Here is a 22,467-nt window from a genome sequence, read left to right as displayed (position 1 = left end):
CGTTTCCACTTCTCCATCTCGACCCATGTCCGCCACTTTTGCTCGAGATTCGCACCCTCATCCGCAGGTGTTACTGAAAGCATCGGATACGAAGACCTCTGGAACTTGCCACGATATCGCATCATCGTCACGGGGATGTTGACGTGGCACTCTGCAATTTCCATCTTCCGTCGATTGCCGCTCCAAAGACCCGTGTCTTGACCCAGAACAATAGCCTGAATGAGGCCTATGTTGAGGATTTCTTCGTTGTTTTCTTCAAAACGCCTGGGCATAACAATTCCTATTTCAAGGTTAGAGACAAGAAGAACTTCCGAACTGGTTATACATACGGATGGACTCCTGCAGAGCATACCCAAATTTTCGCAGAGTCGGTACGGGGATCAACACGGCACCAGCAGCGGCCGCTCCCGCAATCCATTCTGGCTCTTGCTCATTGAGCTTGAAGGTCGGGAAATGTATGTAATCCGAGACCTGGTTGGTATGCGAGTTGAGAAATACATGCAACATTGTGTCCAAAAGATCTGCTGAAGGAAAGGACCCTGAGATGCGGCTCGACATCGTATCAGGTTGACAGGCCCCCAAGACCAGTGCTAATACGCCATCACGAGCGGCGAAATCGAGTTTTTGGTCAACGACCCTTCTGAACCCCTCCTTTGAAGCCTGAGCCTGTATACTAGCCACATCTCTTTTCGAAACTGGCAGATTTCCCTGCTCGCCAAAGGCGTTGTCATTTGCTACTGGGTCCCATCGCCATGGAGACACATCCCAGGCTGTGACAAGATTCTGCCGCATATGGTCCATGTCGATGGGACTTTTGGGGGTCTCTTGCTGTACTGGGGCCGAGCTGGCCATCCCGTCCGTATTCCAATGATCCAGCAACCCAAAGTCCATGTCTGATAGTTCCATGTTACTATCATTACAAAAGTTGAGTACTGCGAGACCTTGATTTTCTGGGATCCTGGCTGACTGGTCGTACTGGTGTTCGTATAAGACATCCCGAAGAAAATCACAAAAGGGAAGTTGATCTGTCCCGGCTTGGCTGGAAGATCCAGCCTCTGAGCTAGGTGGTAGATCCCCAGTGTTTGGGGTTGCTGACCGAGAATGTCCATGGAAGTGAGTATTCTGACCATACAGCGATGGTTGATCAGCGGAGTAAGAAGTCGGGTTAGGAAAGCTGGTGGGAGCGTATTCCGCGGAAGCATTGCTACTATCGTGTTCATCATCGACAGGTGTTTTGGAACGAGCACTGGTAGACAAGTGAACTAAGTTCATGGCTGCAGACGAGCTTGCCTCTGACGAGACGCAGGTCAAGCCACGACGAACGCATCGTTGACAAGGCTTTTCTTCCTGACACTTGACCCTTGCGGTGGCACAAGCCTTGCAGGCATGGGTAACCCTGCCGGTGTTGAGAGAAGTCGTACGCCTGCGTTTCTTGGTGTCGTCGTTCTCATGGTTGGTCTCATGGCGCTTCTTGAGATCAGCACGCGCAAATGTCTTTCCACAAATCGAACAGGCAAATCTACGGCCCAAAGTATGGGTCTGAACATGGCGCTGAAGATGCTCCGGCCTCGAGTAACGTCGTCCACAGTGACCACAGGCGTAAAGTGCAAGCCCTTTCTCTGGCTTCGCTAGTGAGGAAGCGCCGCCAGCTGAATCTCCTGAGGACGGCACCGGCACAGGAGGGGGGGGATATGATTGAGATGAAGGGTAAACTGAGGCTGAATCTGAACGTGAAGGATCAATGTTCTGAGAAAGATTCGAGGACGAGGGCGAAGGGCCAGCCATTGCGCGCAACTCGTTTGGATGGATATGTAGGTAGGTAGGTAGCGTAGCAAGCAGGCTTTACTAAGCCCGCAACGGTGCTTAATTTGACATTGAAGAAGAAGTATATATTGGAGGAGAGCGAACCCCCAAGAAGAAGGAGAAGTAGAAAAAGAGAGAAAGAAAACAGTGTACAACAATGTGAGGAGTTGAGATATGCGAGTGGTAGGTAGCTAACAATCAATGCTGTAGGGCTGGAAGCGGAATTAATGTGGCGGATTTAGTGACGGATAATAAATTAGCAGGAACTTGAAGCAGGAAACAAATGATTGGCCGTGGGATTTAAAGAGTGTAAAAAGCTTTAAAGAAAGGTGCAGAGTGCAAGGATCAGTGACATGGAGCCTAGTCAGGAAATAATTGACAAGAGACCTGGAAGCGACTTTTTTTCCCTCTCTCTTTAAGTTGTCATGGATCCATCCAATGCTAGTAAAAGTCAAAGGTAAAAATGTAAATCCTGAACGGTCTCATTTGATGGGGAATGCTCTCATGATATGATTGGGCCCGCAGGATCTAAGCTGAGAGGTCTAGTCCCTTTTCTGGCCAAACTCCGGCCGGCATCAGTATCGGAGTCAATCAGCCTACAGTACCACGTCAGATAAGTCAAAGCTCTAAAACGCTATCATGGCCTGCTAGTTATATCGAAACTTGGGCTACGGCCGATGTCGTCGTCAGCATATGTCGACTGGCCAGGGTCTGGTATGGGGATGCGATATTCCGCAACTGGCCAAGAAATTGAGAGCATACGTACTCTGCTCCATATTCAAGGGAGCCATCGTGAAACTATTACGTCTTGTTCTAGCTGCGTACGTCTTCCTCTCTGTCTAATCCTGCACTAGACAGCCAGACACAGACCCTTATCTGATCGCGAGGTTGAAAAAAGATTCGCCATGATCCATCCATCGTCTGAAACACCAACGCTAACAATTCACCTGAAGCCGACTCAGCCGTGCCAAGACCACTCCTAATATCATGAGCCTTCTCATCCTGTCCTGGACCTGCATACACACAAGCCCGTCAACGTGTGATGGCGTCAACTGCCCGAGTTCTATTGGTGTAAAATAGATCGACCCCAATGAGACGCGAATGCCTCATTTATCAGTCCACGTAATGCACACAGTAGCGGCGTTTGCCGCTCTCCTGCTTGAGAATGAGGTCTCATGATGCTTGCATTCGACTATTTCAGAGGTGAAAAAAAATATCCATATCGAGTCGTTGTTTGGCCTTGCTTTCATTGGCCTGTTTGCTCAACACCAGCCCCTTTTGTTCGACCACCAGCTAGTTGTTTGTTCTGTTGCAAGTTTGACATCACACCAAAGCACCAGTTGAGACACACGTCGTCAAAGTTCTGCACTGATGGCAATAACATTGCAGATTTACTGAGAGAGCTCCGATCACGGCGCTGGTATTGAGCATACCGCATAGCCGACGCTTCTGTGGTGAGCTTTCGATTCGTCAAAGGGGGTTATTCGTAACAAATTTGCCTCAATCAACCGAGCATGGAATTGCTCAATGGACGATCCTGCAACTTTTGAGGAGCTCATGCATGAGAATAAGTCTAACTAGGTTAAGTTTGCGGGCTTGCTTAACTATGTTCAAAAGGGTTTGATGAGCAAGGGAGCAAAAGACTAACTTTATCTTTCACTTCTACTTATAAACAAGGCAGGAATCTCGAAATTTACCGCCCAATTTCTATCATGGCCACTGACTCAGTACAGCAAGCTACAGGACGCGACGTCTATCAACATCTCTCATCAGTAATAGTCAATGCCCCAGATATTAGCAGCCTGTAGAAAGCTGTCAAGATTCCTTGGAAGGCCTCAAGGATGAAGTATATCTTTGATTAAATTCCATTGCGTTAGCCTGAGTTGATGATCAACTGCATACTCGAAAATTCTTGATGTTGGGCCGCAATCACCCCAGTGGGCTTCATTCTCACCGACTTACCGACAACCGGGTCTCAGTGTTACACGGCATAGCTGACGGTTAATCGTCTGCTCAAGTTGCCAAGATAATACAGTCGGATAGGTCTTTTCTCCCTTGACATGATTTTCAGATGAGTGCTCAAAAGGGGCTGAAAACAACTCCCCCATGATAACGCATCAATCTGGGACGCAATTATGGCTTTTATTTCTTACATATCTGATCTGAACTCGCTCCTCTTGTGAAGTGTCTCGTGAAAGAGGGTATTTACGCCGTATCAAGCTTAAATAGACAGATCGTTTGGGGTGATTATCCACCTCAGGGGTATAACTCTGCATTAGCAACCACCAAGGATGTACGCAACAATAATGTTGCAACTGTAAGGTTTCCATAAGTATAACTAGAGTATGACAGTCGTATTGAAAAGAACAACATCTTGTGTCGTCTCCAACTTCCCAAGCATTGCTATGTAATTTACCAACAGTCTTGGTGGTGAATAAGGATAATTAAGAAAAGAGGTTGACCCCGTGGCACAAATAACATTATTTATACGCTTTTGAGCTGCGCCGGAATTGTATTTCGATGTTGGTGAGTAGGTAAATTTAAGAAGAGAGTTCCGTACCACCAAGCTTTCTCTGAACTTATCCTCCAAATCTCGTCCAGGTACTTTCATTTTCAGGGAGAGTACTTGATACCCATATGAGCAACCCGAAACAAATGTAGTATTCACACGGGACCCGAATAATGTTCAGGGCACGTAAAGATTAGAGGTATAACAGGCTGTATACTACTTGAACACCAGGGCTTGCATTTTCAATGTGCTCGACCAAGCTGGGTCAGATGATTCAGGGGGCACAAGAACGTCATATTGATTCATCAACGAATAGCTTCCACAAGAAGGAAGTTGATGGGTGATACTTAGCGGAGACATAGTATTGGATGAAGATTGGCCCTGGAGTGAGCTATCCTGAGGTATATAGAAACGAGATATCCTCACTGCATCCTCGAGCTCAACCCAAGAATAACCTTTGAACTGTATATCACAATGGCACGTCAAGTAACTAAACCCTTTTTTTCGTTTTCCGCATTTTTATTCTCATTTTTATTCTCATTTTTTTCTGTTGCGGCAGATAATACCTTGCCCATACCAAAACGGTTCATCACCAAGCATAATGACGATGGAAACGCGATATTTGACACACGGCTCAACGATGACTTACCCGAGACTGTCCTCTCGACACACGTCTTCTATCTCGGTTACATCACTCAAGGCTTTCCAGTTGATCTCGAAGACAATACAGACATAGAGACATATGGGAACTACATTAACAACTCTCCAGGGCTTAGTGTCCCTGGAGGTTCGGTGCTCCGGATTGTTGACTTCCCACCCGGTAGATCAGCCATGCATCGAACACTGAGTATAGACTACGGAGGCGTGATTGAGGGTGAGATGGAGTTGGTGCTCGACTCGGGGGAAAGTCGTGTGATGAAGCGAGGGGATGTGGCAGTCCAACGTGGGACAAAAGCACCAATGGGTCAACAGAGATGAGGAGAACTGGGCTCGAATGGTGTTTGTTCTTCAGGAGAGCAAGCAGCTGGCAGTGAAAGGAGTTAAACTAGAGGAAGATCTGGTGAGCTTGGGTGATGAGCTGAGACCATCCGTCTGAAATGGACTTCACGTTGTGGATTTGGATCAACTCTGATAGAAGAAGTGAAGATACCTACAGTTAAAAGGTGAATGGGTACCTTTCGAGTCTAGGCCACTAACAACACTATGGGGTAATTAATCGCCAATGCCGGGCTCATAAGATGATATTGATTAATTAACAGTCGGCGATAAGGGTCCAGATCTGCCCAAACTGCCAGGTAATAAAGTGTGTCCACCTGATACATTTCAAGTTAGCGCGTGAGTGGTCAAGTGAGCTGCGGTGTGAGGATGAGAGAGAAATGCTTATAGATCTAGCGCTATCTAACCTATCAAACGTCGAAACATTGATAACTACCCAAGGTACCTAGCGAGAGGAGTTCGAACGATGGTATAAAACTGAGTTGTCTGTTTGAGATGTGAAGTAGTTAGGGTACCTTGAGGTTAGTAGCTCAAGGCAAGCTGAAATAACACCTACCACCTTGTACACCTTGTTAGCAAAGTGATCTCTGCCGCACGTTGAACCCCAGGGGCTAATAAGGCTACCTAGGTACCTTAGTAGGTATGGAGGTTAGAGGTCCCGTCTAGGTAGTTTGATAGGTGATGCAAGGGTGATCGCGTGGGCGAATGATTCCCCCAGCTCCACTTCTTCGGAGCGGGCAGCCCCTCAGATGAGACGGGCCTGCCGCAAGCCCAGTCCTAGCGGACCCGTGGAAGCCCAAGGCCAGCCCTTTAGGACCAACTAAACTTTCCAATAACTTACTCCAATCAACAAATAATTCGGCACGACTTGATTCGAATCACTTCTGAAAGGTTGTTTGTCTTGAGTGCGACTCTACATCATCTTCGCATCATCTTTTGATCACCTAAAAAGTACGTTCAACTCGCTACATTTCTCAGGCCTGACTCAGTACCGACTTACCATCCTGGCTATCACTGAGCTACCTAGTATCTATCATGCATCATGCGAGTTAGCCTTGAACCAACCATTTTCTAATCGCATCTGATATAGGTTCAAGTAATCCTACTGCCGACAAACGCCGCACTCGAACTCGGAATTTCTTCTTTTACCTACACACTCCCGCGACACAAAGCTCGGGTCCCATCCTCTCGACCGATATCATCAACCCATGTTGTATTAGACGAGGGGCTACACATTTCCAATCACCCCCCTCGTTAACAACCGAGTCTTAATGAGCTGCCATGGCCAGCCCTTCGGGTGCTTCAGGCCAGTTCGCCTCGGAGGCTGCCAGAGACTACAGTGCTCTTGTGTCGAGTAGTTCTCCGAGCTCACATTCGTCGTATAGCGATGACGGCCAACGCGAAATCGACCAGAACGACCCAAACCCACATCACCACCACCAAGATAACACCCAAGATCCAGTATGCCCTTGGCGGAATCCTCGCTTCCATCACCAAGAATGCTCGCGATACTTCGACTGCCCATCCCACACCATCGAGCGGAGTCTATCGGAGAGTGGTTCAGGAGACCAAGAATCCACCTACAGCTCGCATCACTCTCGCAGTGATGTCGAGCGAGATCAGTCTGGAGCACAAACTATTCGCTTCTCAAACCAAGAGCTTGCACAAGTTGGGATCACTAGGGACAATGTCCCAACCCCAGACTCGGACCATGCGAACGTTGACAGAGATGCTGCCTATATTACGAGCGATACTCCATCAAACCAAGCTATTTTACCCCCCACAGTTGCCCAGGAATCGGGTCAGTCTCCGATAGGTACACCACATAATACGCAGTTCGAGCAACCTGATTCTCAGAGTGTTGTCACTAGCAACCCGGATCAGAGAGCAAGGTCCAGCCAACACTTAATCGCACCAAACTCACAAGGGGCTCAACGAGCGCACACAACTCCATCCCGAGAAAGAATGGGTGCACCATTACCATCTCCAAGACCTTTGGAAGAGGCACTTCCACCACTTCCGCGCTCTGCTCGCCAGTCAATATCTTCAGATCAGCAACACCCAAGGTGGCAGCCGGATAATGAGGTCACATATTGCCCTATCTGCCACACGCAGTTTAGTTTCTTTATCCGCAAACATCACTGCAGGTAGGTCGAGGTATACCCAGACAATATTTGATTGTGAATGCTTATCAGATCAGGAAATGTGGAAGAGTTGTTTGCAACGCCTGTTCACCACACAGGATCATCATCCCCCACCAATATATTGTACGGCAACCTGGCTCCGAGGCAGCCATCCATCAATCACTGCTTGTGGACGGACTAGGAGCTGGATATTTTGATGTGAACGATATGTCGGGAGGTGAACGGGTACGGCTTTGCAATCCCTGCGTACCAGATCCGAATACAGCGCCCCCGCAAAGCCCGAGTCCACAAGCAACTTTTTCACCACGAACTTCTCACCAGAGGTCACGAAGCAGTATCGGTAATGCCTATGGAACACTGCAGCCGTCCAATCGACATGGTGCAGTCTTCGCGCCTGGCACGGGTGGCGACCCGTACAGATATCTCTCTCTCAGGACGAGGAGTGTCACAATGGTACTTGGCCCTTCTTTCGTTGAACTTTTGCATAACTGACGTATCACTAGGGCTCGGCATCATCTGGCTCTTCTCCTGGACCTACCTATAGAAGACGTAGTGGAGCGTTCCAGTCGCGTTTTGATCGAGTCCAAGCAAGTGGCCAGGCTGCTTCGGCATCTTCATATCCAGATCGCTACAGTTCACTAGGAGAATCATCGACCAGGCAGCGGGCACTTCCGCCTACGTCACAGATTGCCGAGGAAGACGAATGTCCTGTTTGTCATCGTGAGCTGCCGTCCCAGAGCTTGCCGAATGCTGAGGAACTTCGTCAGTCACATATCACGAAGTGTATACAGACTCACAGCGCGTATGGAACATTGGGCGCTAGTGAGGATGGCGGAGCACCAGCTGTACCCCGGTTAACAGGCATGTATTGTTATTCTGCAACGGAGAAGGATTGCATCGATGATGCAGAGTGCACCATTTGTCTCGAAGAATTCACAGTTGGTGATCAAATGGCACGTTTGGAGTGCCTGTGCAGATTTCACAAGCACTGCATCTCGTCTTGGTTCCGTAAACACCCCGGAAGGTGTCCGGTTCACCAGCATGGCTTGGGTTACTAAGGAGAGAGGCGTTTATTGCATATGAGAATGGCGTAACGGATATGGGACTGGCCACTTTTCAGCATTTTTGTATGTCTTAGATTTGGTTGAGCACTGGCTACTGCGCCTTTGTTCATTGCAGCGTTTGAACTTGAATATGGGTCATGTAGTTGTGCAAGAAGTATTGGATGTTTCAATACGATGTGACCAAGAATGGAGAAATACACATGAAATACACTCTAATGTAAACCACTGTGTCGATAGCCTGCTTTTGAAGCTGACTCCTTCGTTTTGTCAATTTGTTTGGATTGCATGAGTCTATCGTCAGTGCTATCTAGCTCAGTATCCTTACCTGTATCAAACTCAAACGTTGTAGCACAGCCAGAAAAGAAGAGTCCGAAAGTGGCAGGCTACGTAATACATATGCAAGTAAACTAAGACGTTGATAGTCTGATGGTTCCATCAACGCAAGTCGTGTTGGTCTCTGATGGAACATGAAGAGTTCACATCTTACAATCATGCAAAGCTTGAACTTGCGAAGACAGTTGATGCCCCAATGCTCTAGCGAAAGAGAGGTCAAACAAGTATACTCCCAACGCTCTGCCTGGCAAGCCTCCCTGCCCCATGACTTCAGCAGTTTACCAAAAAAAAAAAAAAAACTAAAGTTTGAGATATGGTCTACATGAGTCTAGATTAAGGAACTTACCCCTTGGATAGAAATTGTGAAACTTCAATGTTCTAGAATGAATATATCTCTATGTTGTGAAGTATCTCGGCGAGTCTCATACTCTTCCTGAGTCTTGAGATTAGTTTTCACTTCTAGACTTTCACGATGACCCATCACTGAGATTCATCACCTTCTACGTTGTGTTGCTACACCCTTTGATGAATTCTTCATATGTCATATCTCCTTTCGAAGTATACCGAAGTCTAAGGACACTTGAGATCAGTTGTCTCAACCCCTCTATTCCATGACGTGGTATGATCTCGCGCTTGTCCCCATCTCGTACATTGTACAGTATAATGCGTGGTAACTTTCCAGACTCTGAGCCTAACAAATAGGCATAAACGCAAGTCTGGATGACATGTTCGTTGGAAAGGCTTGAGACGAACTTGATCTCCCATACTGTTCGATTATCCATGTTGCCATTGCTCTCAGTAGTGGAATTTTTTACAATATCTGCTCGACCACAGAGTTGAGTTTCTTGGCCATCGATATGGAATTGCTGCTGCATCTCAACTTCAAAATTCAGCCTTTGGGCAGAATCCACTAGCTCACTATCAAGTTGACGCCGAGCAAGGATGAGGTCTTCGGGCTTGATCCAGTCATACTTGTGGTCTTTCATCTGAATCACACGCGGTAGATATCCAGAGAGGCTCGCTTCATACTCGCAAGCTTTCCGGCAAAGCCAAGCAACAAGCTTCTCGGGGCATTTTTAGCAAAGTTTCATCAACTTCTTCTTCACTTGGTCGCCCTAGTGACCTTAATGTTCCCGCTGTTTCCAGCTCTAGAGCTCCAACAACAACAAGGCCATTGATGTCGCTAACAGACTCATATAACCCCTTTTTCGGATCCGAGAGTACCACGTTTCTTATGTTGATGTGTTCATGGCGAGGGAGAGGAGGCGCTAGCCTGTCTACACGAAGATGGCCCTCGATAAGCTTATCAAGAGCATCGCCCTGGACATACCGCGTTATTTCACAGGCTCCACAAGATTTTGGAAGCATAAGGCCCAGTCCTAGGGGGCGTCCGGGTAGATCAGGGTGCGAGATTTTTGTTCGTTTCTTTGTCAAGGTGACTATCTTGGCGGTATCGTACAGAGAATCGAGGGATACGCATGGCATCATCTTCCTTTCGTCGTTATGGACCAATATAAGTTGTTGCAGAGAGCGCGTTAAAGCCACAAAAACTTCATTGGGACAGCCGTCATCTGGCAAGTCGCGGCCGAAGAACTGGAAATAGGAGGCGTCGATGCCTAGAAGAATAACAAGCTTACGCTCTCGGCCCTTGAACTGATGTATCGTAGAGATACACAACTTTCCGTTGATCACGATGTCGTCGAGAGGTGTTTCCTCATCAGTGGGTACATTAATCGGCAAACCATAGACTTGGGCCAACGCATTTGTAAGGTCTTGCAACGGTCCTTTCGTACGAATAGAGGGTGCTATTATCACGCAGTTCTCGGGCTTGTAACGCCTTATCAGGGGGGAAATCGCTCCAGCCACTGCCAAATTGTCCCAAATATTGCATCTCAGGACAATAGGCTTTGGGCCACGCCTCGAGCTGGAGATGTACTGCTCTCCACCAAGGAAGACACGGTTGATGAACTGGACAGCTGATGAGGACAGCCTGAAACTGTTGCCTAACTGAACTTCTGCAAATGGATAGGGACTGGTTGGACCCAGCACCTCAGGGGCCAGCGTCAGATAGCGAGGGTCAGCACCACGAAAGCGGTATATCGACTGGCGCTCGTCGCCGAGGACGACGATGCGCGCGGGTTGGCCTCCTTTTCTGAGGTTGTTAGCCCGGACAAAGCACTCGACTAGCCAGAAGGTTTCTGGGTTGCAGTCCTGAAACTCGTCTAGTACAATAATGTCGAAAGGTTTTGAGGCACATCGTGGAAGCTTGCCGCACTTATTGATATTCTCCAAGAGCTTGATAAGTGCTTCATCGCTCGGAACCACTTGTCGAAGGAGGACACCCGCCATGCCATGAAAAGTGTATACATCGCTGTTGTGGTACTTCTTGAGACGATGAGAGGTTTCACTCTGAAGTCTCTTTGAGAAGAGAATGCTTCCAATTCTCTTGTCAGGGTGTGCAGCCGCGATTGCTTCTATAGTGGCGGTTTTGCCTGATCCGGGTCTTGCTGATACCACGACATTCTGGTCAGCGCAGAGTTTTACGACCCTCAGCTGCTGAGACGATGGTTCGAAGGCTGGTTTTGTGCCTACACACTGGAGCCGGCTGTGATTTCTGGTGAAGAGCCGAGATGAGCCTATATGGCGAGAATAACATGACTTTTACCGTATCGTTAGCTTGATTTTCTCTGGAGCAAGCATAGTGAAACTCACCATTCGCTGTCGAGACCAGGCTGAGAGCAACAGATGCATTATGTTGACTCGTAGTACTATAGTATTGATGACTTCTCCATATTCGTGCAAGGCTACAAGAACTGCTGCAACTGAAGAAAGTCCCCATGCAATGACTCTTCATATGTCGATGTGTAGCAAATGGCACACTACTGGGTCTGCTTGGTTAGATGATTCATGGTGCACTTTGGAATGTTTTCCTATCGATTGTTGATTGTTCCGGTCAAAGAAGGGAACATCTTAGGGCGGTTGTGTTAACCTAGTACATACAGTACCTATCCGTCAAACAATTGACTACCTAATCTCAGCTAGCAAACGAACTGCATTGCTTTATGTTCCACCTTTATTAACCTCCAAACCGACTCATTAGATTTCCCCCAGAAATGGCATTATTTATATCTTCATTTCCATGAGAGGAGACGTTGACCCAAGTTCACAGGCAACAGAAACTGGGAAAATGCGTCTACCAGTAACAACATGATACTATCTAGGGTATCTGGCCAAAGCACAGCAACCTATTGGAGATTCCCTCGTCCCTGGGGCACAGTAGTGTGAACCTAGCGTTCAGGTCAAGCGGAGTGGCAGTGCAGATGCAGCTGCAGGTGAGGGAGAAAGGAAGGCTTCGAATGCAAGGTGACAGCCCGGAAGTGGAACTCAGTGAGGCCAAAACAGTGTGAGTTGTTGGCGAGAGGACAGGCTGTTTTTGCGTCTTTCTTACAGCATTTCCCTACTGTGGTGCGTGCACAACGAACACGCGATACACTCACTCAATGCCTCTGAGTATGACAGGCTTGGAGGCGAGATTGCACAGCAAGGAAACGGTTTCGTCAAGACTAACCAGTCAGATCACAATTGCGTTTCTGGTATCGAGTTGTGCCAGCAGTTGGTTTCATGTGGCTACATATTATGTTATGGAACAAAAGGGAAACCATCACAACAGGAGCCACGAATTCACGTCTCATCAACAAAGTCAAACCCAAACCAGAAAAGAAAAAAAACCACCAGCTGGAGATTCCGAGCTACGTAACCAACTTCAGCCGTGCTAGCAGTAAACGAAGCAGGGATTCCAGGGACCGACACCAAACCAAATACAGAAAAGACTCCTCTGCTCGATCTTGGAAACCCCAGGATCCTTGTCGTCGAGGGTCCCGGCCCACTGAATACTTCCGTCACAAGCAAGGTTGAGCTCCCCCAGACCATAAATTACGTAGGTCGTGTCCAGTTGCTCAGCGCGGCAGGGATAAAACTAGCCACGGAATTTGGTGATTGGCAGGGGAGGGAGAGAGGGATCTAGGGAGGCTTGAGAGCTTTTCTTGGGATGGGGTGACTTATGAGACACTGTTTACTGGTAGTGCAGAGTACATAGATAACTTTTGCAGATAATACCTCAGTGTGCTGCAGTACTCGGCCCAAAGCATTTGTGTCTCTGGAGGCACTGTAGTTGAGAAACAGTCTTGAGCAGAGCTGGCTACTAGAGCTTCGGAAGCTCTACCTGTGTTACGGATAAGAGTACAACTGCACAAAACAAGAGAAGTGGTCAATTACCTCCACTATCGGTCTACAGACGTTTGTTTCACAGTACCACGATACATACCCTTTACATTCAGTGAATGCTGATCATCATCGAGACGGGTCCTGGGTTCTCTGCCGCTCGCTCGCTCGGCCCGCAATCAACATCCTCTATTGAAGCCCAGGCACCCTCCAACTCCACTGTATCCGATCACTGGCTCTAGGTACTAGCTTCCAGCCTCTACCTAGTAGGTGGGCTGGTTCCAGCTGTCTACATACAGATGTTGACTCCGCTTCTGCTGATAATGATCGAACTCTCTCGGCTGCTTCAATTTCCCTTATTGAGCCACAAATTAGCTCCCTCCCACTAGCGAGAGTAACTTTAAAATGACACTGCCGTATATAGAGCCGTGTGCTTTTTGCCAAGTACTTACTTGGTACCCTTTATCGGTTCACTTTCCAGTACCTACACCTCGACGACCACCACAAGCTTGGAACGAAGCCACTCAACTGGGCTGCAATTGCGTCTGCGGGTTGCAGGTTGCACCACTGGAACAGGCCAGGCCCAAATCTTGGTCTTCCATGTCTTGACTTGACTTGTCTCTTCTTGTCATCTTCTGCCAGGATTTCTTCCACCTTCCAATCCCTTGGCTTGGGTTCTTATTACCTCTGATCCTTCCTTTCCACGTTTCCCTCTCTTACTTCAACTGTTCCCTTGTCTCTTTTCAACTTCCCTTCTCGATTTCCTTTCGTTCTCCATATCACCTCTCCCTCTGTCTGTCATCTGAAACAAGCTGGTGTCTCCAGCTCCAGCTAGGCACGTAATCCACCTGGAGGCAACCTAGCTCAGCTCAGCTCAGCTCCGAGGTAGCCTGTGTCCGAGCTACCAGCTACCAACTTTCAGCTGGCTGCGCGGGCATTCGCAACCTCACCACAGAGTGAATCGGCCAACGCCATTACGACGGTCGTTCGGGATCGACCCGCCAGTTTGAATGCTTCGCGACGGTGCCTAGAGCTTGAAATACGCCAATTGACGACTTCGAACCGCCCAAAACAGACCCCTCGTACCAGCACGTTCCAGCAGCAACTGCAGCAACGCTGCACCACACAACGTCATGTCTACCGCAAAGGAAGCGGATGAGCTGAAGCAGCAGGGTCTCGTCGAGGCTGCTGCAGACCCTCAAACCAATGTCACCGCAGACGATGCCCAAAAAAAGATTGTAGAGTCCTCTAGGAATGCTGGTGTCGCTGCTTTCACATTCGATCCTGATGCGAGCCCAGAGCAGAAGAAAGCTCAAGCCAATGCCGTATGCCCCTCTGCTCTTGGAATCGCGACCTATAATTAACGTGAGTCATGCGCAGGCCATCCCACCCGAACTTCAGCAAAGTAGAAGACCCAAGGGCGCGGCGATTATCACCGACGTCGATGACGGCACCGGCCCCATTGAAGATCTGCCAGAACCGAGCAAAGAAGGGGCCTTGGATGTAGCCCGCGACGAGCAGGGCAAGCCGCTCGCGGATGGCACTGACCCTAAAGCCGAAGAAGCCCCCTTCTCGCGGACAGGATGGGCTCCACGATTAGGATGGTCAATTGACGATGCTACCGAACAGGATAGTCTCCTCGATCACGCAACATGGGTCGAGGGACAGCTTCCAGATACCCTCTATGGTGGTATGTCTCAATTCAACTACATGCGCATACAGGCCACTAACAAGGGGCAGATTGGTACCACAACACGGGCGTCATCATTTTTGCTTGCATCTCCTCCTGGCTTGTCGCTGTCTTTGGCGGCGGCCTCGGCTGGATCATCATCATTATGGCCTTTTGCTCGACCTACTACCGAACGTCCCTGCGACGAGTGCGACGTAACTTCCGAGACGACATTACCCGCGAGATGGCTCTTAAAAAGCTCGAGAACGACAACGAGTCCCTGGAATGGATCAATTCGTTCATGGTCAAATTCTGGCCCATCTATCAGCCCGTTCTTGCTCAGACCATCATCAATTCAGTCGATCAAGTTCTGAGCTCTGCTACCCCGTCATTCTTGGACAGTCTCAAGCTCAAGACCTTTACTCTAGGCAGCAAGCCTCCTCGTATGGAGCACGTCAAAACCTACCCCAAAACTGAGGATGACATTGTTATGATGGATTGGAAGTTCAGTTTCACTCCCAACGACACCGCCGATATGACTTCGCGCCAGCTTTCAAGCAAGATCAATCCCAAGGTTGTCCTCGAGATCCGCATTGGAAAGGCCATGATCAGCAAGGGCCTCGACGTCATTGTTGAGGATATGGCTTTCTCCGGTATCATGCGCCTCAAGATCAAGCTGCAAATCCCCTTCCCTCACATTGACCGTGTTGAAATGTGCTTCCTGGAGCGACCAACAATCGACTACGTCTGCAAGCCTCTTGGTGGTGATAACTTTGGTTTCGATATCAACTTCATTCCTGGTCTCGAGAAGTTCATCCTGGAGCAGATTCATGGCAACTTAGCCCCGATGATGTACGCGCCCAAGGTCTTCCCTATTGAGGTCGCGAAGATGCTGGCTGGCTCTCCCGTTGACCAGGCTATCGGTGTCGTGGCAGTGACTCTCCATGGTGCCCAGGGTCTGAAGAACACCGACAACTTTGGTGGAACCGTTGATCCTTATGCCTGCTTGAGCCTGAACCGACGCCAGGAGCTTGCCCGAACTAAAGTCGTTCATGATAATTCCAACCCCAGGTGGAATGAAACCCACTACATCATTGTTACCTCTTTTAACGACTCGCTGGACATGCAAATATTCGACCACAATGATTTCCGCAAGTCAAAAGAACTGGGTGTTGCTTCTTTCCCCCTGGAAAGTGTTGAGGAGCTCAATGTTCATGAAAATCAGCGGTTGGAGGTCATCTCTGATGGCAAGGCTCGAGGTGTTGTTTCGTGTGACATTCGCTTCTTTCCTGTCCTTGAAACCGTGAAGAACGCTGAGGGACAAGATGAACCTCCACCTCCATCCAACCAAGGTATCCTTCGATTTACTGTGGAACAGGCCAAGGATCTGGATGGTACCAAGAGTCTTGTAGGATCTCTCAACCCTTACGCGGTTATGTTCTTGAATGGTAAAGAAGTCCACCAAACCAAGAAGTTGAAGCGTACCAATAACCCTATCTGGGACAATGGGTCTAAGGAGATTTTGATCACGGACCGGAAGAAGGCTAAGCTTGGTCTTACAATCAAGGATGACCGTGATCTTGCTGGAGACCAAGTCCTTGGAAAGTATCAGATCAAGCTCGATGAGATGCTTGAATGTATGGAGCAAGGTAAAGAATGGTACAATCTGCATGGTGCTCAGACTGGTCGTGTCAAGATGATGGCACAGTGGAGGCCCGTCGCTATCTCTGGCGTGGCCAGCACTGGTGGCTATGTTACTCCCATCGGTGTCATGCGTCTCCATTTCAAGAAGGCTACTGATCTACGAAACTTCGAGGCGTTCGGCAAATCAGATCCCTACACTCGAATTCTGCTCTCTGGTATTGAAAAAGCACGGACTGTCACCTTCCGCAACGATCTTAATCCTGAATGGGACGAGGTACTTTACGTGCCCATCCATTCTGCTCGTGATAGACTTGCTTTGGAAGTAATGGATACAGAAAAGGTTGGCAAGGACCGTAGTCTGGGAATGGTCGAAGTCTTCGCCGCCGACTATGTCGCACAGGACGAGACCGGGGAGTACCTTGTCAACGACAAGAAACAGCTCCGTGAGGACGGTTTGCGTCTGCATGGCAAGGGTATCGCCAAAGGAGTTCTGCATTACACTGTTGCCTTTTATCCCTGTCTCAATGTCGCTGATCCTGAGGAGGAGGAGGAGGAGGAAAGAGAAAAGGAGAAGGAGAAGGATGCAGAGAAGGACGCAGAGAAGGACAAAGATTCCTCCTCTGGTGAAGAACAAGCACCTAACCCGCAGAGATCCAGCGAAGCTGGTAAATTCAACGCCAGCCTGGACAAGCCAAAGGAGAACCAACTGGAGCCGCCTACGCCCACTACTGTTGGACGCCCCTCGATCGAGGCGCCCAAGGGTCCCCGTAAAATCCGATTGTCTCCTGAGGAGCTTCTCAGGTATGAGAGTGGCCTGCTCATCTTCAGACTCATGGAGGCGGAGATGCCAGAAAGCCATGGACTGCTGGAGGTTCTTGTAGATGATATGGCATACCCGTCCTACGTCTCTTCGACTGCTCGTAGCAAGCACCACAAGTTTGAAGAGATTGGAGATTGCTTCATTCGTGAGCTTGACTTCTCCCGACTGACACTTCGGGCCCGCAAGAAGGGTGATGACCAAGATGATCTCATGGCCTCACTGGCTGGCAACACCCTGGAAACTCTCAAGCAGTGCCTGGTAAGACTGACATTGGATCTCACTGTATAGGCATGAAAACTAACTAGCCTCTCTAGAACAACCCGACAACTCTAAAACTCAAGAGCGAAGACGGACGCCCCGCGAGTGTTAAGGTCAGCTTGAAGTACATCCCGGTTAAGATGCAGCTTGACCCGAGCGAGAGTATTAATAACATGGGTACACTACGCGTTGATGTTCTCGATGCTACTGACCTTCCATCAGCTGATCGCAATGGCAAGAGTGATCCTTACTGTAAGTTCGAACTTAACGGCCAGGAGATCCACAAGACCAAGGTTATAAAGAAGACTCTGAATCCCACATGGAATGAATACTTTGAGGTCAATGTGCCCTCGAGAACTGCAGCACAATTCAAACTCTCTGTGTGGGATTACGACTTCGCAGACAAACCCGACTTCTTGGGTGCTGCCGACATCAATCTCGAGTCTCTGGATCCTTTCAAGCCATCAGAGACCAAGTACATCCTTGATGGCAAATCGGGAAGCGTACGCATCCGACTCCTGTTCCGACCCAGCTATGTCCAGCGATCACGACAGGGCACATCCACTTTTGGCAACACTTTCTCGTCTACTCCTGGTCGTATCGTCACCGGTGTTGCCGGAGCGCCGCTCAAGGGTGGTGTTGCAGTTGCGGGAGTTGTTGGCCACGGCGTTGGTAGGGGAGCTTCGTTCCTCCGCCGCGGCATCTTTAACAAAAAGGACAATGGGGACATTATCGAAGAAGATGGTGAGGCGTTTGAACCTCAAGGCTTGAGCTCTAATGGTACCGCAAGCACCAATGGTGGTCTACGCCGGTCACCCGCCATCAACGAAGAGGGCACGTCACCTGGTACTCGGCCTTCTACAAGCAACGGCCATGTTCGGGCAAAGAGCATTGGACAGTCATCAGTCCACAGCGCTAATCCCGGAGCTGCACCAGGAGGCACTGCTTCCTTCACTGTGGTCGAAGCCACAGGCTTCCCTCCCGCATCCGATCTGTATATCGTCATCACGCAGATCAACCCCAAGGAGAAGACAGTGGGCAAGACCAAGCACTTCAAGTCTACGAATGGTCAGTGGACCTTCGGCGATACATTTAAATTCCCATGCTCGCCCGACGCACAGTTCAAGATCGAAGCGAAGGGACAGCACACTTTTAGCAGTGATGATGATCTGGGCGAGCATGTTTACTTTGTTGACGAGTCAGGCTCATCTACTGCCAAGGAGCTCACAGTTGGCAGTGGAACAGTGACACTGAAGAGCAGTTTCCAACCAACAGAGTCTACCCTGGTCCCCGATAGTCCCAAAGCCCATCTTCGCCGAAGCTTCATGAGCAAGCGGGATGGGCGAACCAGTCGGGAAGTGACGCCAAACCCTTAAGCAGGAACGGTTCATTAGCTGGGTAATGACGGGGTATTTCATTTCACACGAGTCTTGAGGCAATTGAGACACTATACTAGATCTCTCCTTTCAAATGCTTGTTTCTCTTTCTTTTTCTTTTGTTTAATTCAGAAGCAAATCTTGGGGGTTAATATCTGGGCCGGCAGTGAAGAAAGGAGACAACAGGTTCTTTGACGAATCAAGGAGGATACTCTACTAAGAGGTGCAAGGCGTAAATTAGTATGTTTTACGTCTGTGAATTGGTGGGAGTCAGTGAGAGAAATATCCCTTGATTAGTGGTTTTCTTTGGCGTATTGGGCAAGGAAATGAGGAACCTGGGGAACTTGGTCAGAGACTAAGAAGAAATCAATGAACGAATAAAATATCTTTTTTTCAGTATATGTATATGTATATGCAACATGATGCCTTACCCTTTTCTTCAGATGTTGTACCCTAAGATTTAAGAAGACACTGCCTACCTAAGGAACGTGCTTGTGGCTGGGCTGTTGAAAGCCTTGATAACCAGGCATTCACCAGCAACCCCACTGTCCTGTCCCCCCCGCCGCCGACCAACCCAGGAAAAGGTACGTACCTAAGTTGGAGGTGGCATTCAGTTGACGCGCGCAACGGAAGCTGCCTGAGCCTCAGCTTCCTTGTCTGGAGCTTCAATTCCCACTTCTACTGTACTTCCACTTCCGCTTCCGAATTCACAGCACCCATCATCATCATTATCATCACCCACGCACGTCGACGTCGACGTCAACGTCAACGTCAACAACACCAATCTCGATCACGAACGATATAACGAAGACATCACGACCAGGGAAAAGACTTCTCTCCACCCTTTGCACGCCACCCGAAGCTAGGATTCGAGGCATACAGCTCAGCTCAACTCAGCTCAAGGACGAAGGATTACAAGACGATTCTTTTGCAGCCACTGCTTCTCTTCAATAAACCCAAGATGGATTCTCTTGTTTCGAAATATAGCCGACCAGCATATGAGCAGAATGAGCCTTTTGAGGACCAGGATGAGCTGCTGAATTCTATGGGTGATCTCTCGCTCAAGTTTGCCATGCCCCCCGTTGCTCAGGTTCGTACCCTAGGCGTAACTTGGCCACTCTGGATATTGTACTGATTGTACCATTGTAGCCCTCATCATGGCTTCGCGCCGCCACTGATGACCGATCAAACCCCAACTGCCCCATTAAGATCGCCCACGGAACCACCACGCTCGCTTTCCGTTTCCAGGGCGGCATCATTGTTGCGACCGACTCCCGAGCCACCGCTGGCAACTGGATCGCCTCGCAAACCGTAAAGAAGGTCATTGAGATCAACAGCGTCCTGCTAGGAACCATGGCTGGTGGTGCTGCAGACTGTCAGTACTGGCTTGCCTGGCTCGGCATGCAGTGTCGCCTCCATGAGCTACGACACAAGCGTCGCATCAGCGTCGCCGCCGCCAGCAAGATCCTCGCCAACCTCGTCTACAGTTACAAGGGAATGGGCCTCAGCATGGGCACCATGTGCGCCGGTGTCACCAAGGAGGAAGGCCCTGCTCTCTACTATGTCGACAGCGATGGTACTCGCTTGGCGGGTAACCTCTTCTGCGTTGGCTCGGGTCAAACATTCGCGTATGGTGTTCTCGATGCCGAGTACAAGTACGATCTGTCGGATGAGGAGGCCCTGGAGCTTGGAAAGCGAAGTATTTTGGCCGCCACCCACCGAGATGCTTACTCTGGTGGCTACATCAACCTGTACCATGTTAAGGAAGAGGGCTGGGTGAAGCACGGCTTCAACGACACCAACCCCATTTTCTGGAAGACCAAGCTTGAGAAGGGCGAGTTTACCAACGTGACAAGCGCACTTGATTAGAGGATTCTGGGTTTAGAAATGAAGATGCTATCAGCCTAGGAATAGAGACGTGCAGACTGATGCAGCCTGGGGGATAGAGGTGGCGCTTGCGCGTCTACAGGACCTGGAATCCAGAACGACCGTGTAATATATCAAACGACGGCTTTGCCCTGCCAAAGAACAGATATCCTAAACCCCAATACCTCGTAGTGATGTCGACACAAAGTCAAATAAATTACAATACAATGAACGCTATATTATCCGGCGTGTCAAGCCAGCGTGTCAAGCCAACACCGCTCATACTGGCTGGTAGTATATACACGGTGCAAAGTGTCTCACCATTTTCTCATGACTTCTCAGGAGTTGAGCCCCTGGTGTCTCTTCTCACCCACCCATCAACCCCCAATATCCCGTCCCCAACTTCAGGATCCATGTACCATTTTCCTATGCCCGTCACGGTCAACTCAGACTCGTAGCCAGCTTGATACATCTCCATGCCCGACCATGCAATCATGGCTGCATTATCTGTGCATAACTCTGCAGGCGGTGCAACAATTTGTATGTCACCAAAGCCCCTTACAGCCAACATAGACCGCAGTACATGCATAAGGAATCTATTGCTCGCTACTCCGCCCGCTACAACTAGTGTCTTTGCAGCTCGAAGCTCTGGCTTGTCGTCAAGGGCGATACATAATCTGCCTGCGAGGTGTGTAAAAGCTGCCATCATGGTATGCTGTGCCAGGGCTCGGCGTTCAGGCAGAGGCATGGAGGGGCGGGAGGTTGCGAGATCGTGAACGTGTGTGTAGATGCTACTGAAAGAGAACGCAAGTTTTCTAGTCTGTCGAAATGGCGTGGGGATATTCCACTCATACCCTGTGGACGGAGGAGACATCTCTGCGGAGCGAGAAGCTGGTGGTGTGAAAACAGCCTCATAGGCAGAAGTCGAGCTATTTTTTGGTGGGAAGGCAAAGGCTTCAAGGAGGCGACCGTACATGACATGCTCGCTTGCTTCGAAGACCTCGGGAGGCAGGATATCGCGAGCTGTTTGGTCCAGAAGATTGCCAATAGCAATATCGCCGCTTGTAGCAACGATAGAATGCTCTGTTAGGCCTCTTGAGTAAACAAGTTGAGTGTGTCCGCCCGAAACAAGTAGGGACAGGAAAGGAAATTCTGGTCCCTCTTGGGATACTTCATCTTCGCCCATACTCATTCCCAGAGCCCGGACCAGTCGCGGCGTCAACGCATGAGCCTGCATATGATGGACGCCTACCAAGGGGACACCCCAAGCAACGGCCAGTCCCTTTGCCATGTCGAGGCCGATTCCTAGGTTCGAGCGCATCCCAGGTCCACGAGTCACTGACACAAAGTCCGGAACTTGCCTTCTCACGCCACCAGCATCACAGAATTTCTGGCCATCATCTTCAGCAGCTGGCAGAGAGTCTATTGCTCGACGCACAAGAGGTGCTAAAGCTTCACTGTGGCCCTTGGCCGCTACAATTGGGTGTATACCCTTGAACGCGCGGTTATCAGAGGATATGCGCTCATTGAAGAGGAGTTCAGTTGATCCTGGTGTATGCCGAAGAACGGCCACGCCTGTATCATCACAGGATGTCTCGATGGCGAGGGTTGTGAGAAACCGAAGCCTTTGAGGCCTGGAGCCAAGGAGTATTCCCCTATGGCGGCATTGAAGAAGAAGAGAGCGCATCTGCGTGAAGAATCTGGGGGTTTTGTCAAAGGGTAATGATAAGACAGATCTGAAGGCATCCAGTTACGGTATTCGAT

At 49.3% G+C, this 22,467-nt stretch overlaps 7 protein-coding genes; 4 read left to right on the top strand and 3 right to left on the bottom strand.

The window, feature by feature from the left end:
- Positions 1-1,785, bottom strand: part of FFUJ_02989 (probable transcription factor Pig1p) — a gene marked incomplete at both ends in the record, with an annotated part of 3,365 nt that extends 1,580 nt beyond the window's left edge. Inside the window, 3 exons of the mRNA XM_023574786.1 lie at positions 1-280; positions 330-1,649; positions 1,731-1,785. Coding sequence (XP_023428077.1) covers positions 1-280; positions 330-1,649; positions 1,731-1,785 — 1,655 coding nt within the window.
- Positions 1,786-4,786: 3,001 nt separating this feature from the next.
- On the top strand, positions 4,787-5,290 carry FFUJ_02988 (uncharacterized protein; the record flags this gene model as incomplete). The annotated part of the gene is made up of 1 exon (XM_023574782.1): positions 4,787-5,290. The coding sequence occupies one exon, from the start codon at positions 4,787-4,789 to the stop codon at positions 5,288-5,290; it is 504 nt and encodes a 167-aa protein (XP_023428076.1).
- A 1,299-nt stretch (positions 5,291-6,589) lies between these two features.
- On the top strand, positions 6,590-8,510 carry FFUJ_02987 (related to PIB1-phosphatidylinositol(3)-phosphate binding protein; the record flags this gene model as incomplete). XM_023574781.1 has 3 exons in its annotated part: positions 6,590-7,455; positions 7,509-7,905; positions 7,956-8,510. 3 exons carry the CDS (start codon positions 6,590-6,592, stop codon positions 8,508-8,510), a joined length of 1,818 nt encoding a protein of 605 aa, XP_023428075.1.
- Positions 8,511-9,349: 839 nt separating this feature from the next.
- Positions 9,350-11,600, bottom strand: FFUJ_02986 (uncharacterized protein; the record flags this gene model as incomplete). XM_023574780.1 has 3 exons in its annotated part: positions 9,350-9,913; positions 9,945-11,507; positions 11,562-11,600. The coding sequence occupies 3 exons, from the start codon at positions 11,598-11,600 to the stop codon at positions 9,350-9,352; spliced, it is 2,166 nt and encodes a 721-aa protein (XP_023428074.1).
- Positions 11,601-14,203: 2,603 nt separating this feature from the next.
- On the top strand, positions 14,204-18,837 carry FFUJ_02985 (probable transmembrane protein; the record flags this gene model as incomplete). XM_023574779.1 has 4 exons in its annotated part: positions 14,204-14,395; positions 14,451-14,760; positions 14,811-17,461; positions 17,518-18,837. The coding sequence occupies 4 exons, from the start codon at positions 14,204-14,206 to the stop codon at positions 18,835-18,837; spliced, it is 4,473 nt and encodes a 1,490-aa protein (XP_023428073.1).
- A 961-nt stretch (positions 18,838-19,798) lies between these two features.
- FFUJ_02984 (probable 20S core proteasome subunit PRE2) lies at positions 19,799-20,706 on the top strand (the record flags this gene model as incomplete). XM_023574778.1 has 2 exons in its annotated part: positions 19,799-19,927; positions 19,987-20,706. 2 exons carry the CDS (start codon positions 19,799-19,801, stop codon positions 20,704-20,706), a joined length of 849 nt encoding a protein of 282 aa, XP_023428072.1.
- Positions 20,707-21,031: 325 nt separating this feature from the next.
- Positions 21,032-22,390, bottom strand: FFUJ_02983 (QRI7-like protein; the record flags this gene model as incomplete). Its single annotated transcript, XM_023574777.1, has 1 exon — positions 21,032-22,390. The coding sequence occupies one exon, from the start codon at positions 22,388-22,390 to the stop codon at positions 21,032-21,034; it is 1,359 nt and encodes a 452-aa protein (XP_023428071.1).
- Positions 22,391-22,467: the final 77 nt, after the last annotated feature.

Source organism: Fusarium fujikuroi, chromosome FFUJ_chr03, assembly GCF_900079805.1.
Source record: "Fusarium fujikuroi IMI 58289 draft genome, chromosome FFUJ_chr03".
NCBI classification, from domain to species: Eukaryota; Fungi; Ascomycota; class Sordariomycetes; order Hypocreales; family Nectriaceae; genus Fusarium; species Fusarium fujikuroi.
The sequence above is the reverse complement of the archived record's forward strand: the minus strand, read 5'-3'. Positions and strand labels throughout refer to the sequence as shown.